We start from the raw sequence: 17,609 nt of genomic DNA on the forward strand, positions 1-17,609 counted from the left end.
TAAGTGCAGAATTGTTTGTTTAAACAATTCTGCACTTATATATAATATTTATAAAATGTACTTGCACATTGTACATTGTGGTACTGAATAGGTCAGTAGTAATCTTCTATTTTCAATTAGGTTCACAAACTGTATAGTCACTAACTATCAAAGTTGTCTGCTATTCTTAAAACACACAATATAGCATACTGTTGCACAAGATTGCTACCACAACGTCATAGCTATGTGATCATCTTTCAAACAGGATTTGTGTACAAATTTTGTGTCATTTGAAATATACACTGAAAATCATGTGTGATTTTTTTTAAACATGAAACGGGGCCGTGTCATTTACATTTTAAAATCCCCCTTCATCAGCTGAACAGTGTAAATGATGTAACTACATATTGTTGTAACAAGCGTCTTGAATTAAATCTTCTGTCAGTATTAGTACAGTAATGTACTTTTCAATGGAGACTGCCTTCTTAACATTAGGGCATCATGGGAATCATCGGGTCCCTCACGGTATGATGCGAAACACGGCTCACAATACGATAATATCACGATTATGCGATACATGCGATAATCGATATATTGCTATATATCACATTTTTTTAAGAACCCAATACATTTTAACAAGATTTTTCTTTGTTAAACCACGACCTGCACAAACTTAAAATGAAATACACACATTTTAATCACTACCATTTTTGTTAAGAAACAACATTTTAGTGCGGTCACAAAGTATTTTATATCACACGATATATTAATATTTCTATATTTTGGCACACCCCCACTAAACATTCAGCTTCAGTAGTAGACTTGGGACTCATTGACTGCACAAACACCACATCAAAATGAGACTAAAGTGGGACTAACCCCAGAATTAAACCTGGACTAGACCAGGATTAAACCACGAATAGTAGTGTGAAAGTAGCTTTTAAAGAGACCCACCGTTGCATTTTATATCTACAAGTGTGCATTAAAATAATTATAAAATAATACTTACCATCCAACTTCCTTTGCCACTGCAGTCTCATGTGTTTACTGTAGTAAACCTACTCTGCGTCATCATAATTGTTGGCCCACACCCATATGAAAAACATGTCATGCACTTGTACGATCATGTACAAGGCCCAGTGACACATCATCTGGCTTTATTCAGAGCAGGAACCAAAGAGGGCAGCTATAAGGTAAACGAAATGTTTAAACATTTACAAGCAAGCTTTATCAGAACTAGTATAAGACCATTTGATGACAGAGAGAAACAAATACTAATTTATGCTGAACATTAGTATTTTGTCTAAAATAATAATAACAACAATTCATCTTATTATTATATTCTGAAATATTCAATATTAAAATATTTTTAAAAAAAAGCTGTAACCCACTCATTTTAAATCCAATCAAACATTCTGGGATGAATCAAGGTCAGTTTGTACTCCAAACACACAATCAAAAATATTACTAAATTAAAAGATTTAATAGGACTTTTTTTAATATGGATTCCAACTTTTTTTTAAACTTTATTACTAAGTCCCTAAAACTCTTTTTTGGCTAAATTAGCTTCAGCTTGGAGAAAGGAATTGTCGAAACAACAAAAGAGGAGATTTAAATCATATTCTCCTCTGGGCTGAGCTTGTTCCCACTTACAGAGTGGCAACAATTACAGTCTCAGCTTCACAAAGAGTCCGGCCAAGTGTTTTTACTCCAACATTTCAGTGATATTAAAACAAATGTATTCATAGTAAACTAAGCCGACATAGAATACTTCACAGAGACAAAACTGAGACTTCCTCCAGGCTAATTTAGGCATAATTATGTACAATTATGTAAGTATAATCATGAATAAAAAGCAGCCTTTTAATAACAACAATATATTTAGTTTGATGCAGCATGTTAGCCAGTATTGCGATATCACTACTTTGCATTGTATTTTATCATTGTAGTATCAAAATCAGGATTGAGTATCGAACCTATTTGTATAAAAATGGGCCACCTGTCAGGAGCAGTGGGCAGCCAGTGTCCAGCGCTTAAGCTAGCTTCATGGTCTGAAGTAGCCACAGTAGATGAAGGATTTGCCTATTTTACATGCAACAAAGAGGAAAGCCAACCAAAAATGGACAGAACATAAGAGAACATAACAGAGAAAGGCCCCATTTGAACCAGAAAATGAACCCAGGACCTTCTTACTATCAAGTAAGTCTGCTGAGCCACACAGAGAAAACATAAACTGTATATTGTATTCATGCTGCTTTATACCATTAGGCTAACCTTGTGTTTGTACTTTGCAGATTTCCAATGAAGACACAGTTCTACCAAGCCGAGCCTGCTAGTGACATTTCGGGCACTTTTTTGCATTTATCAGTGACAGACAGCAACCTCGTCAGCCCGCACTCCACTCCAACACACTCCATTAAGGTGCGTGGAATAAGGGTGCATTTCCATAATATATTCTTTGTCAGAATCCCAAAATGGCCAAATTACCCGCGCGCTAAAACACCCCGGCGCACCGTACGTCGCCAAAGCAGACAGAAATGACCTCAATTAGGTTGTCTAACCGCGAGCGAGCGCCGTACAGGCTGGAGGTTTGAGTGGCGCGGATAGATCAACACGCCACTTCTCCCACATCACCTGGATGAGCACTCTCCATTTGTAAATCAGTGAGAAGGGTATAACCGCGTGAACGAGGGAAGACTCCGAAGGATTCCTGTCCGGATTGGCGTAGACTTTTGAGAAGCTAATGACTCTGATTGGAGCTCAGTTGGGAGTATATTCTAAAACCAGTCTCTCTGAAATGTGGTTTCACGGTTAAGCTGCTGAGCAATATGGATTTTTGTTACTAAATAATGTTCTAAACTGGAGTGATGCTTTAATTTCTACAAATGCATGGAACTCAGCCTGGTTTAGCTAGCCTGCACTTCTGGAAACAAAATATCTAGAGTTTAAAGGCTCACTGGTCTAACTTATCAGCTATGTGGTAACCCATGATCAAAATAATGCAATTACATTTAATAAAATAAGGAAAGTTGAAAATATGGACATGTGTTTATACCTTTTCGTTTGAACGTTCAGTCAAAGTATGTTGTTAAGGATTACTGAATTGTCTTCTAAGTTAAAAAACTCCTAATACTGTATGACATTGTTTATTTTATATTTGAATTTGCTGTCTGCCGTGTGAGACCCCTAATGTCCAAATATGTCACTGCATCCTTTCTAAATTCAAAAATGTTTGCATACCTTTTTTCAACAGTCTTCTTGATAGTAAGATACAGTATGTGCTGCTTTACAATCACACATGTGGCTCAAGACACATCTTGCATTATTTTAATGCTACTATTACATTTCCTCTACAAAAGCAATGCAATATAAACGTGTACATTTTAAATATGAAATGTCTATGGCCAATGGGGTGTACAGTACATGTTGTGAAATTGGCAAGAGATGCAGCACAATAGTGGAAATTATTGCGATGAGCGTTATGAATGTTAAGTAGGGCAATATTGCTATTATTGCCATGTTAGATTATAATTTTTGACACAATAATTTCAGTGACATTGAAACAAACATGTTCATGCTTTAATGTATTTGTCAATCTCCGTTAAAATAAAAACTAAACCAAGAATCAAGGCTTATCATGAATAAAAAAATGTTTTTTTCTTTAAACATAAATAAATGATATACATAACTTATATTATTTTATTTTTAAAGATTAAAATGTATATATATATATATATATATATATATATATATATATATATATATATATAAATAAGCCATAATTAGGATTGTTTTTTCTAATATTTTGCACCCACATCTGAAGTTAGTAATAGATGACCATATTGAATGTTGTTTTCTAATCCGAGTGGTAACAAGGAAATTTAGCACACATTTCCCCCGAGTGGCTGCTTTGTCTCATGCTGTTCATTTTATGACTTCATTACTGCAATCACAAAGCAGCGGACACCTCTACAGCCTATATAACCATAAATAACTCAGATGACGGCAGTTAGCTGTTAGGGCTGTTTAAAAATATATATAGTTTACTACTGTTGTACAGTTACTACTGCTGAAGCACAGCCATAGTACTTCAAAGTTTTGTCAATACAAATACTGTTACTTTGACAGAGAATGACAGAGCAGCTACGGAAATAAAAAAGGAATTGTAAAAATATAATTCACACCCCGGAAACATCATATCCTTTATTATTGATAGGACTCTTGTTGTTAGGCTTATTGTTGTTGTTGTTGTTGTTTTATGGCGGTTGGCATCCGAGTGTTGCATTACCGCCAGACTTTATTCCTCAGACGTTTCGTAGTCCTCAGACTGTCGTAGTCCGTAAAAGTATGTTAGGCTTATTGTATTGTAATTATCACCATGATGACCACACATACAGTGCATCAAAGTTAATAATCGCTTTGGAGTCACAAGGACTTCATAGCAACCCTTATTGACACAGCTGTTGCGGAACTATAGACTTGCCTGTGAAGATGATGCTATGTCTCTTTATTGTGCCACACACCCTCTAATGACAGCTCCGGTGGTGGTAGTTGTGCAGGGCTGAGGATGGTCCGAGGATGGGCTGAGGGTGACTCACGTCCTGGGCTCAACCTCCCACAGATGTCTTGCTGCAAGGGGATCCGCAAATCCAAAATGGTCAGCGCACCTTTGGGCAACGCTTGTGTACATTCTCACTGTTCTTTAGTTTTATGACTTTGTAGTAAACTATGTTTTGCCATTTTGGATTTGTTGTTTCGGAGAAATTGGTGGAGATCTCATACACAGCATCCAGTACACAACAATCCAGAGATGTGCCAAACAAAGCTTCTCATTTATGACTATAACTGAACCTTTTTCTACAACTTCTCATTTATGTTGGAAAGGTTGAATTTGTATAAACTTTGTTCTATCATTGTGGCATTTAATCTAAAAGCCAATCTTTTTCTAAAACTACACAACAACAAAAAAGAAGATAAATATGGCCTACATTAATTTTGGATTCTTTTTTGGCCCTATTCAATAAAATGCATGAACAAAACTCTTAATACTGAATGGATATTGAAAGTTAATACTGAATGAGTAGTTTAAGTATATACTATCATTTTGTATGTGTGTGTATTCTAAATAACCCAATACTTCTTTTGACAGTTTAAGCTCTTTTAATGAGGCCTGTGCAATTCAATTTTGGCCTTTTAATCCCAACTAATGTGAGTGTTGGAAACCCTTTTTGGACTGCTAAAATCTTCAGTCTCCACGCCTCTTCGCCTTGATGGACAAAGTGAATGTGTACTTTCTGTGCAGTGTGTCACATCCCCACAGTGGGAGGGGGAGAGATGGGAGAGAAGGAGGGAGAGCCGGGCTGCCTAATTCATGCGCACATGTGCCTGCCTGTTCCTCCGCTGACAGGGCCAGGGGGAGGGGCACATGATAAATTGCCTTCCACCGGGGACCTCCGCGCACAGCCACCATGATGTGGGTAAAAATGGAAATTGCTCCCTTTCACCGTCATTACATCAGTTTAGGACGCGTGTGGGCCCTCTACGCACCACGAGAGGAGTTTGTTTCATTTGACTAACTGCTGGGCCGTGGACAAAGCACGGTGTACCTGAGGAGATGTTTCTGATAAGAACAGTGGAACGCAGCTGGGTCAACTGCGACAAGAAGAAGCCATTGCTGTGCGTCAAAAGTCCACTTCAACATTATTTTGGATAATTGAATAATTAAATAAGCGTCTGTTGACGCCAATCATATTTGAGAATCATCAAGTTAAATTAGACTTATTTGTATTGTGCGATAAAGGACCCAAACCTATTTGTTGCAGACCACAGAGTTGCTATTTAATTATTGAAATAAAATTAAAAATAAGTGATTTTATTAACAGTGAAATCGCCTTTGATCAACTTCTGTAGGCAATTCTGTGTGTTATAGTGTGTTATAGTTTGTTTGCGCCTGCCCCGGCGCAAACACTCCGCACACACTCTTAACATATTCAAAAGAATTACATTTACAGGCCCGAATTGTATTATTATAAATATACTCAAAGTTGATTGACTAAAATAGTTTTAATGCTTCTTTAAATATCTACGTGCAAGTCGTGTAGAGAGTGAATTGTTAAGTGTGAATATTTAAAAATGCAATAAAATATTAATAACACTAGAAATTATGTATTGTATTCAAGGCCAGACTGTTTGATACATTATTTTTTATTTATTTTTATCAATCAACAATTGTCCTCATAATTTACCCATTAATAAAACATAATATTCTCTATTTGTATCTGGGCTTTTTCACTCTCTGGAATTTACAAAACACAGATTATTAGCTGAAAACGCATTTGTCCAAATTTGCGCTAAATAACCGCAGTTGACATAAGGTCATATTAAAGTAATTAATACTAGCTGCGGGTTCAAGAGCGCATTACACTCACAAACCATGGATGGTTTCAAACAAGAATTCATCACGAAACACCTGAGCTCTATTTAAAATGCAAACAGCGTTTCATTCTTTGGCACATTTTAGATGAGAAAAAGGAAACCCAAGCCTTTGATGGAGCTGAAATTAGTTTTACACAAACTAAAAGGCCAGTTCTTATGGTGCTGAATAATTTAAAATATATATAGTCAAGGTGAATAATGTACGTGAGAAAATGAGTCACACTGAAATATGGAACAGAATCGTTTGTTATTTTTCCAGAATACATACAAAAAAATACCAATTCTCTTTTCAAGGTTTACATCTGAAAAATAACTGCAATTTAAAATGTGGACAATTTGTGTTTTAAGAAACAAACATGCATGTAAATTATTTTCTTTTCCATGAGACATTAAATAAGAACAAATACAATCATAGCAATTTCAAATGAACATCGAAATGATGACCCTATTTGAATTAGTATCTACCGTGTGTGTTTGACTTTTCCTAGAGTTCAGCTCAACATAATGCACTTTGAATTGCTTGATCCGTTTGCAGCTATTCTCGCTCACTTTAAACCGACATATAAATAAATACACCAAGTCCACGGATCCTGCCCCGTTTAACGCAGTTCATAGAAACGTCTTTATATTTGCATCTTATATAAACTTTAGAGTCACTGATATCCCAGCGCAGACGCTGTGGTCAATCTCTGGTGGCCGTACAGTGCGTAAGGGGAATAGTAGGGACCAGAGGCTGCGGGCACGGGCACGGGGCCACCGGGGTTGGGCAGGGGACTTTTGGAGTAGGGATGATAGCGGCTGCTCAGTCCTAACGCGTGGTGTGGACTCCTCAGAGCAAGAGTCCCGGGGCTCCCAGGGGGCCCAGAGGGAGGCATGTGCATGTGACAGGCCATGGCCGCTGCTGCAGCGCTGGCCAAAGACGAGGAGCCGGGATAACCTGACATAAGCTTGTCAGCCCCGGTGAAAGCAGTGTGAGTCCGTAGGTGGCCCAGCAGCTCCTCGGAGCTGGAGAAGCGCTTGTCACACGGTCCGTTAGCTGAAACCCAGTTACACACGTGCGGGAGGGGGTCATTGGGCAGCATGAAGCCGTATGGGTACAGGGGGTGCCCGCTAAAAGAGGGCGCGGAGGAGTGGACGCCGTGGATGGTGTGCGTGGGGTACATGAGGGGATAGCTGGACTTAAGAGCGTTCGCTGCTGCTGCGGCGTCGTGCGTGCACGATGCCCCAGCTGCGCCCGCCAAGTGACTGGCACAGTGATAGCTAAGGCAGTAAGGGTCTCTGCACAGGCTGGCCGACATGATGGAGGGTGGGGAGGCCCCGGCCAGCGGGCTGGAGCCGGCCTTGCTGCAGCCCAGGGAGCTTGCGAGCTGTGCGTTCATTAGACTACCACCGTGAGGCAGAAAGTGCTGAGGATAGCCCGCATAGGCCCCGGCCAAACTCCCCGGATATGTCATGCCAGCAGGGGGCAAGGGGAAAACTGTTTGTCCTGGTTTGTATGGAGAAACGGGGGCTACAAGTCCTGACCCGAGTACAGACGCAGAGGACACAGAAGTTACAGAAGGGGACTCCGAGGAGGAAGTGTTTTTAGAGCCTGGCGTCGTCTCCTGGTGCTGGTTCACCTCCACGTTTATTCCACCACAACTTACACTTATCCGACTGTGGCTCGTGGTGCCTGAGCTGTCCGTGGAGCCATTTTTATGCGAATCACCCTCTTTCTTGTCGTCCCGCTCCCCGCACTTGCCCTCTGCCGGCATGGGAGAAGCTGAAGTGCTGGAGTTGGGGCTGCCTGTCCGCGGCGTAAACGGCTGGCAGGTGGCGCTCGGCACTCGGAAACCAGACTTCTCTCCCGAGACGCCAGAAGACGAGTCCTTCTTGTCTGAAGGCTTGGAGTATGGTTTGAAACTAGATTTGTCATCCACACCGATGTCGCTGAGTTTCAAAGGGCCAGATTTAGATTCCTTCTCACTAGATCCATTTTGCGACGAGGATAATTTAGAAGAAGGCGGTGGGTCCGGTTTGCCGATCTGAGAGCACGTCTGTGCCAGAAGTGCCAGCGGACTTTTCTTGGCATCTAACTGTAAATGAAATAAAACAAAACTGTCAGAAAATAAGATCTACGGGCACACTACACTTTCAACGTATTTCTAAATACACTTTCGACATTACCTTTACGCACGACAAAACCATAACATTCAAATAATGCCCAAACTTGCCAACTACTTTTACGCCTATACTATCAATTATAGATATTTAAAACACAGGAGTTTAATTCCCCTTAAAACGGGTATGAAATAACTACTATATCACTGCGCGTAAATAGTCAATAGGCAAAGTATAATAAACACAGTAGTGGCTCGTACCTCGATGGGACTGACGGGGGTGGAAGGCAAAGGCTGCAGATACTCCGGGTGCAAAATGTGTCCCGAGCGTGCGGTAAGCATTTTCAAAATCTTGATGGGAAGTCTGTTCGCTTGCCGTAGTGGGTCAGAAGGAGGTGCGGAGTGGAGAAAGGGCTTGGTGCTCGCCGAGCCACTATCCCGTGAACTGCTCCTTTCCCAGACTACACAAATATCGCTGTTTTTCAGAATAGACGCCGGTGGCGATGTGCTCATGTCCCACTAGTCAGGAAATTAAACGTCGACCCTATTGTCAGATTCATCAAGAAAGCCAAAACGCTTCTCAAGCTTCTCTCTCGGGCACGAAACGGGTTGAAAAGGCTGGAAAACAAGTAAATCCTAGTGGTGAAGGAGAGAGACGCTGCTACTGAGAGAGCGCGAGAGGCTATCGCAGATCCGAGGTTGCGTCTGCACCATGAGCGCTGTTCCGCGTGTGCGTCTGTCTGTAGCTCCTCGCTCTGTACTCCCGAAGACCGAACTGCTCGAAATGTTCACTTCAAAAGCAGCTGAATTAGTCCGAGATTAAAGCCTTTGCCGCCTTCCAATCAAATGGGACCCTGAGGTGATTGGAGGGTCAAGGGGATGTGACGTTCTCCTCTTTGTAAGCGCCTCTATTTTGACAGCTCGGGGGAGGAGATATGCGAATATACTCTGGTTGCTGGGAACGCTCGCACTTTTTAAAGTTGAGGTCGGGCTGAAGCTTATAGAGCTTCACTTCACTTTGTCCTTAGCATTGTCTGAACAGCAAAGATATATTAAAGGCTATTTACTTCATCTGTTTCCAGCAGTTACATTTTTGGGAATTCTTCCAGCGACGCGTGCCCAGTGAGAATTACACTATGCCATTGTGTTTCCACACGTCTGCATACTATATTATAACTAAATGTATAGGTATGCGTATATATATATGTAAGATATACGTATGTATAGCATACATCAAATCAAAACGGTCGGTGGTAATCTCACTGTTAAAAGCGCACTCTGACGCGCCTTTACGCACGACCAAGATGTGGTACTTTTCTGCATCGGCAAACATAAGACCAACCGCTTCAGCTTGAATTCCCTAAACAGACAAGCGTTGACAGGAATAGACCAATGTAGTGATGGAGGGATGTGAATGTCACATGTTTTCAGTATAATATACACCGCCCTTCTATTTCTGTCTCCACCCCTCCATCAAGTGTCAATTCTGCTCCACCGCAATCAATCAGTTATTTGTCAGACACTGTCAATCCGTGGCTTGATTTATGTCAGCCACTGTGGCTGATTACATGCCAGTGTGACTGTGGGAAGAGAACAAATGGGAAAAAAGGGGTTCAGCCGGAGACACAAGTTTTAAGGGGAAAAAAATCTTCCAGTTCAGATTTAATTTCGAGTCGGATCGACAAAAGATCTTGCGATGACTACGAAACAATATGGCTTTTCTCTGAGAGTTTTTACAGCAACCAATGGTCTACATTTGATCTCTTCATAGAGCACCGGGAGGTGACTGGACACATGATGAAATTTTAATAACTTGCAGACAGTGGCGCTCACATGTTAAGTGCTAAAAGGTGCTCAAATACTTGCTCCGGTCGCTTATTATCCCGTTAGGAAAGAGCCCCGGGTGAAGCGGAGACTTAAAAGAAACCCTTAACTAAGGAAATATGTCTTTATTAAACAAACTATAAACAATATATTAAACATACATATTCTGTTATTGACTACAATTAAATTCACTGGAACCAAAACCTAAGAGGGTGCGTAACGAGTCACTCCAAACAGAACATTTATCCTAAACGCGTCTGTCCAAACGTGTCATGTGCCTCGGGCACACTGTCATCTAGAACCAGAACAACAAAGACCCGCACAAAAAGAACCCCAGACATTTTATATCCATGCCAGTTCGATTTTATTTACATACAATGAAAATGATTTATTTCCTTTAGGAGCTAGCAAAGCGCACTGAGCAAAAGAAAAGAAGAGGAATGGGGTGTCAGGCCGCGGAGAAAAGAAGTTGAAAATGCCTTGAACTATTCACCGCTGAGATGGCTAATCAGTATTGAGGCTCCGGGGCAATCGGGCAGCTTTTCAATGTGGTTTTCCTTTCATCTCAATCGGGATGGAGGCGCTCAATTAAAAGCCCATCAGTTTGTAAGTAAATCAACGCCTATCACAGTTGTCACATCAAACAAAACGATTATTATTGCAACCCGCCTCTGTCATTAATCTCTTTCTGTGGTAATCTTTTTGACAGGTCAAGTTGGAGAGCAAGAAATCCTGGAGTGGACAGCTGCCACGCAAACATTTTATTAAATAAAAAATAAATAAATATATGCACACATATATATATAAACTATGTGCGTAAACTAGCACTCCATGAACGCATAATCAGGCCTTTATTTAACAAGTGTATGTATGCTATTTATTTGAGTTTTTTTACTCTTAATATCTGGCTCAATTTAGTTAGCATTTTTAAATATTAACAACCAACATTTATTTTCTGAAGCCCTACTGTTTCATTTTTTATATTGCCAATATTTCTCAAAAATCTGCGCGTAGAGGCTCCAACTGCTCGCACCGTTTTGTCTGGCAGTAAAAAAGGGAACAATATGCAAAGAGTGTGATTGATAACAGGCTTGCTTTTTTGTGCAAGGCCTGTCAGTCCGTGACACAATATGTGAGTTATTAGGGCAAAGAAGGGCAACGATAAATTTTCAGTGTCAGGCGAAAACCCTCTTTATTGTCCATATGACGAATGGGCTCCTGCAGCAGACACCAAAATACTCGGCATTCCCCTTAAATGGGAACACAATTTTGCAACATAATTCAAGATATTCAAATAGAAAGTTTTAATATCACCCTATGTTTTATAACTCTGACATTTTTATGAATCACCCCTTGCATGCAAATAACTATTTACATCTCGTGAAGTACTCAGGAGAGAATTATATTGTTATGTGTGAGATCCAAACCTCCTGATTAAACTGATTTAGTATCTCCATTAAAAATAAATAAAGAAAAAGACAAGGCTAGTTGATAATACATTTATTTTTGATTAAATATTTGGGTTGTTTTGTAACAATTTTAGGAATTGCAGAAAGTTCTAATTACTTTAAACTTTACTTAAACATGAGTAATTCCGACATATTTTTTCCATTAGTCAAGTAAAAATAAGAGAAAGCTAATATTAAGTCAATACAAGTTTTAAAAATGATAATAAACGCATGCACGAGACAGTTTGAAAGTCCAAGCAGGAAGGACAGGTTTACAGCAAAGTCCGTGTACCAACAGTACCTTCACAGCATTGCAAAACAAATTAACAAATATAAATACAAATAAAAATCCGGCGCGAAACATGTCATTGAAAGCGTAAAAAGAGAGATGCATAGTTGCTAAAAAGTTTGGTCCCTAGAGTCAATCTAATTCAGTACATTTCATGAAATGCATGTGCAGAACCGCAAGGAGCCCAGCAGACTGAAGCCATGCGCGCGTCTCCTCCCTGCTCGTCTCTCTCTCTCCTCTGTCCAGGGGCGAGTGAGCTGTTCAGCGAGTGGGAGGAGCTAGTGACGTCATCCAACCAGGAAGCGCTCAGGATGGTCTCTGGAATATGCACAACTTCAATAGAGCTTTGCGAAACTGATGTTGAAGATGATATGGAAGTGTTTGACTGAAATTGCAATTGAAAAAAAACACACACTTCAATACAGCCTTACAGGTGGGTAGAGGGGCCAAAACAAAGAGTAAAGGTGCTTCCAAATAATATTACTCAAGTAGAAGTAAAGCAGAAATTACTCAAGTAAAAGACAAGTATTTGGAGAAACTATACAACTGCTATGTAGTAAGTTCGGATTTATAATTTGAAGGCCAAAGCCTTCAAATTATAAGAATAGACCATTAAATTGACAGAAACTAAATCCTGTCTGAAGGAGCCGTGTAAGAAACAAAAATGTTCAAATCATATCATATCGTCAACATAAATTGATGAATTGCTAATTAATCATTTGATTTATATATTGCCTTTCATGAAGTAAAGTAAAGTACTTCAAATAGCATTATTCATTCACTCCACACTCGGTGGCGGTACTATGTAGCTAAAGCTGCCCTGGGGCATTCTGACGTGAAGTGAGGCTGCCAATCTGTGCCATCAGCCCCTCCGACCACCAAAATTTACGCACACACACCAGAATCATACGAGGAAATGTGGGTGAAGTGTCTTGCTTAAGGACACAACAATAGTTTCCACTGTTCACTTGCTTACGCACAGTGGAAAGGGTAATCAACACTTTAACTCTAACTAGGAGTATAAGTAGTATACAAAGGCTACTCTGTATCATTTAGTGAGAACGTTACTCACTGTGGCCCGGTGGTTAAACTTGATGAGCAGCCGGACACAGCGTCGTGAGTTTGAATACATGTTCAGACAATTTGCTGCATGTCCTCCTCATGTCTATTTAAGTATTCGCGCCGAAAAGAGAAAAAAGTTAGGTACATGTAACAGAGTAAATTAGCGCCAGTGTCTGCTTTCTAAAACTAACACTTCTAACAGTTTCTAAAAGTAGTCATTGACTCATTCTCATTAGCACAACATATTGTAACGCAATTATATAGCCTGGCATCTGGGGTTTAATTACATATTTGGGAAAAAGTTAATAAAACATGAATAATTGATAGTTATTCCCAAGGTAACAGATTGTAGTGTCTGTATTTTGACTATGCATAATAGCAATGATGAAAGAGGAACAGATCTTTGGAACTTATTGCAAAGAGGCTACACATTTCAAATAATTTGAAAAAAGATGACTGTATTTTTATTTTCTTTTGTCACTGACCCTGTTATGAAAGGTTGGGTCAATTCAATTTGTAAAAGTTTTTTTTTGCAACTCAAGTACAGTCAGCTCCAAAACCTACGTAGCCTATTGCAAAGTGGTCTAACTTATGTTTAGTGTAATAAGCACGTAATGCGAGCAAGCGCGTGCGTTGTTGCCCATGGAAACACTTAGGCGCAGCTGGCACTAATGAAATAACCACTGAGACGCGCGTGAACAAGCCTAAACTTTATAAGGTCAAATAGCCCAGCAGTTTCAGGAGCCGCGGCACGGCCATATAGCCTCATTCCTAACCCTAACCTTAACCCTAACCCCAAGACCTAACCCTAACCCGGCGCGGTCAAATAGCCCGGCAGTTTCGGGAGCCGCGGCACGGCCATATAGCCTCATGCCTAACCCTGACCCTAACCCTGACCCCAAGACCTAACCCTAACCCGGCGCGGTCAAATAGCCCGGCAGTTTCAGGAGCCGCGGCACAAAATAACATGGCAGTTTCGCGGCTCTGTAGACACTCCGCAAAACCCTTGTGAGTGTGTGAGGCAGAAAACAGCAAGAAGTATGAAGTAAGAAGTAGTAAGAAGTACAGTAAGAAGTATATTGTGAGTATTTAAAGTTGTACTTTGTTCAAAACTGACTTTATTTTAGGTGTGGCGTTGTGGAATATGCGACGTCAATACGGACAAATCAGGCGAGAAACAAGAGTACAGTAAGTAAGTTCTTTAAACTTAGATTTGTCAAACTCTCTCAATATACCACTTAATACACTCATGCTCATTCTCACCGTCTCCCCACAGAGCCAAAGGGGAAATCTGACAAGGTCCCTCTGTGTCAGGAGACAGTCCGCATCACCTTATCAATAACAAGCGCTTGAGCCATGTGTTTCCGCATATCAGAGGGATCAGCTGACACAATCGGCACGCGGAAACCGTAAGGGCAGTTCGGTATTTGCTATAACACGCTCGATCTGTGAAAGTAGCCGGGAAAGAGCGAGCACAATACACACACACACACACGTATCGTATGCGGGACGTGTGGGTGAAGTGGGATTCCTAACGCCAGAAGTGGGTCGGAAAGCGAGCAGCGCGTTGTCACTCTTCTGTGAACTTATGGCAGGCAGCATCGCGCTCAACGGCACGCAAGTAAGTTTCCAACAAGTTTGACAAGGTGCCCACGCGCTTTTCACGCAACTCACTGTTTTTGGCGTTCAAATATAGACAATAGAAAGTGCTTTTGACGACCATCACCGTGTCATGTGACGAGCTGACGCGTGACTTTCGGTTCAGTTGTTCCTCCTTCAACCTCAGTGTCTTCTGTTTGATACCAGACTCTTATTACCCGCTGTGTACGGGAGAGTGTGGCTAAGGTTTTCAATGCAATGTTCAATTTGTTCAACTGATAAGAAGCTGCATTTCACTGTTTTCTTTTTTTTCTATTCAAACAACATTGTTTTGTTTTGTAGTGTATTACAAATATAATATTACTGCCCACACAGATGGAAAGGAATCACTAATACTTAATTCAGTATCAGGTACGTTAGTCTTTATACACAATGAATGATGAATTATTATTTTTATTAGCCACTATATATGTCCAACCACATCACAAAAACAACACATTCAGAATCTTTATTTGTTTGCCTTTTCCCATTTCAGTTCCACTTTACAGACCTATAGAATGTCATCTAAACTCCAGAAGAATAAGTAAATGTGTACTACTGTGTTATAGCGCTTCAATACTCAATCGTCTGTCTTTTTAGATTTCCTACATCGGAAATGACAGCAAGGAAATTCCAGACTACATCGGGGAAACATATGGACACTTTGCAAAGCGGCTGGACTTGAGCTTCAACCAGCTCAGGTAAGGACGGGGCCTGTTTCTATACAACTACTATGAGGGAATCACAGTTGCATTTTCTGAGATTACATTTGGAGTCTAAAAATAGTGTATCCTTATATCTAATAATACTAAACTAGTCTTTCTCTCCGTGTGTCACTGCTGGTTCAACAGAGTTTAAGTAAGTTTGTCGTTTGATATCTCCCTTAATTCTCCCTGACTGTCTGACAGATATAGGTATAATTGAAGGTGCTCCTGCTCTGTAGGTGGTCAAAGTGTCTTGAGCACTTCAAAGAGTAGAATGAGTTTATGGGGAAGGCTGGTGCCACGCCGGGGCAAGATAAAAGGTGTGATCGATAAATGTGACATGCTAATTTGGGGCAAATAGAAGAATAGATTCCCCTGTCAGGACATGAAGGAACACCTCGTGGCAGCTGCTTCATAGGGGGCTGTCTCTTCAATAGCAGGACGGGCACAGTTGATCTGGCAAGTAAAAGGGGAAAGATGATGGTTTTAAGGTGCTTTTGTTTCTGAAGCCCTTTTCACGACTGTCAAGGCCGTGAAGCTGTCTCAATAGACACCCAGGCAGTTTTTGGTTGAAATTTGTCATCTTCAGGCAGCTGTCTGTGACGGTGATGTGGAGACCTCAGCTACACGATTTAAACTTGACATAATCATACATTGTTAGGTGTGGGCAATATATTGTCTACAGTATAATATAGGAATTATTTGACTTATATGCTCTTTTTGTGTTTAATTTGACCTTCCCTTCACTTTTTGTGCAAGACATTTACACTTTTTAAAACGTTTCTATCGGATCTCAAATTATGATCTGATTGTAGTCATTGGGGGAATAAACATTTATATTGTATGGTTGTCAAAAGTATCAAAAATCTGATTCTAATCGATACTAAAACGAGTACATACTCATTTGAACAAGTATTGATACTGAAACAAAATCTGACAAACACTTAATTTGACCCTTCCTGAACAGTTTTATAATGATCGTGACATTTACCAGACCTAATATTTCAAACTCATGGTAATATCGAGCTTTAGCCTATTCCTTAGTATCAAAATCAACACTAAGACGTTGACATCAGTTCTGCCCGTCATCGGACCCAATGCTGTGAAATACAGGGAGGTAAAAGACAAGTTACTAGTCAAATATCAGTGTCAAATATGAGTTTTTACGATGTAGTTGTAGTCTTTTTCATTGGGGCAGGTGAGTCAGACTGCAGTGAGACTATTAGGCATGTTACATTTCCCTCCTCATGAAGACTAACTGAAACAGACCCTGTGCGTGTTGGTTTGGTGAAGATCAAGGCTGCCATTATGTTTCTTGCCCTTGAACCTGTCACATTAAGAACTTGATGTTTAGGAATCAAATATTTATAAGTCCGATATTACTAATTCATTACTAATTTTCTCTCCAGTTAATCTCACATGTCAGATATCATTACCCAACATCAAAGTCGGGTGTGGGCAGAGGTGCAGTGAAGAAGGGGCGCTTAAATCATTAGGGGGTTGTGTCAGTGGGCTATTGATTGAGGGTTTTGCTGGTGGGGAAATGCTCTGTTCCATCATTCTTAATACATCTCTTACACAGATAGAGAGTTGAATCAAAATGAAAGTCGTCTGCAGACAGAGTTAAGATTGACATTAAGCTAATCTAATGTTTGTTTGTAACGGGACCGGTTCTGCTGTCATGGGGGTGAAACGGGGTTTACATTATTATTAAGTACTTCAAGTTTGTTTGTTTGTGTGAAGTCTGACAAAGGGGCACTAAGGATATTCTATAGTGTAGGATATGACGACTACACATATTTAATGGAATGGAAACACATACAGTACATTTCTCTGTCTTGGACTATGCAATAACAAGGTGTTTGTGTCATGAAAGCTTGTTCAAATATCGGTAAGTATGAATAATGAATTCCCTTCTAATAACAGTGTCAAATTAAAACAAAATGAGAGGTAAAAGAAGCCGAGATTAGTACCACATTAGCGTGACTACAATTTTATTTTATATTTATTTAGTCACAACAAAAATAGACTGACTCCTTTGGAAGAACTCAGAATTGTGTATATTTAATTGCACCAAATAGTTATTTTTCAATTTTGTTTAGCTACAATATCTTGTCCTTTGTGCATTTAC

General features: G+C 40.2%; 2 protein-coding genes and 1 long non-coding RNA gene across 3 annotated transcripts in view; 2 read left to right on the forward strand and 1 right to left on the reverse strand.

Moving 5' to 3' along the window:
• The first annotated feature begins 2,276 nt into the window (after nucleotides 1-2,276).
• LOC140351657 (uncharacterized) lies at nucleotides 2,277-11,113 on the forward strand. The gene is made up of 3 exons (XR_011925382.1): nucleotides 2,277-2,400; nucleotides 10,739-10,943; nucleotides 11,047-11,113. It is a non-coding gene; the product is annotated as an uncharacterized lncRNA (long non-coding RNA).
• Nucleotides 6,643-9,387, reverse strand: znf503 (zinc finger protein 503). Its single transcript, XM_072436546.1, has 2 exons — nucleotides 8,775-9,387; nucleotides 6,643-8,489 (listed from the first exon to the last, which is right to left on the reverse strand). Exons 1-2 carry the CDS (start codon nucleotides 9,024-9,026, stop codon nucleotides 7,068-7,070), a joined length of 1,674 nt encoding a protein of 557 aa, XP_072292647.1. The 5' UTR covers nucleotides 9,027-9,387; the 3' UTR covers nucleotides 6,643-7,067.
• Nucleotides 11,114-14,650: 3,537 nt separating the features above from the next.
• Nucleotides 14,651-17,609, forward strand: part of lrmda (leucine rich melanocyte differentiation associated) — a 248,587-nt gene continuing 245,628 nt past the window's right edge. Inside the window, exons 1-2 of the mRNA XM_072437196.1 lie at nucleotides 14,651-14,757; nucleotides 15,375-15,475. Of these exons, the coding sequence (XP_072293297.1) occupies nucleotides 14,725-14,757; nucleotides 15,375-15,475 (134 nt within the window). The 5' untranslated portion in view covers nucleotides 14,651-14,724. The remainder of the gene's footprint in view (nucleotides 14,758-15,374; nucleotides 15,476-17,609) is intronic.

The sequence above is a fragment of the Eucyclogobius newberryi genome, unplaced genomic scaffold (genome assembly GCF_026437365.1).
Source record: "Eucyclogobius newberryi isolate DKJ021-1_F unplaced genomic scaffold, fEucNew1.0.hap1 SCAF_8, whole genome shotgun sequence".
Lineage (NCBI taxonomy): Eukaryota > Metazoa > Chordata > Actinopteri > Gobiiformes > Gobiidae > Eucyclogobius > Eucyclogobius newberryi.

Bases quoted from the DNA above. Each gene is read 5' to 3' on its own strand.
- znf503 (XM_072436546.1), bottom strand. From the start codon at position 9,026: ATGAGCACATCGCCACCGGCGTCTATTCTGAAAAACAGCGATATTTGT. The intron at 8,490-8,774 runs GTACGAGCCACT...TTTCATTTACAG, and splicing joins CCCCCGTCAGTCCCATCGAG to TTAGATGCCAAGAAAAGTCC.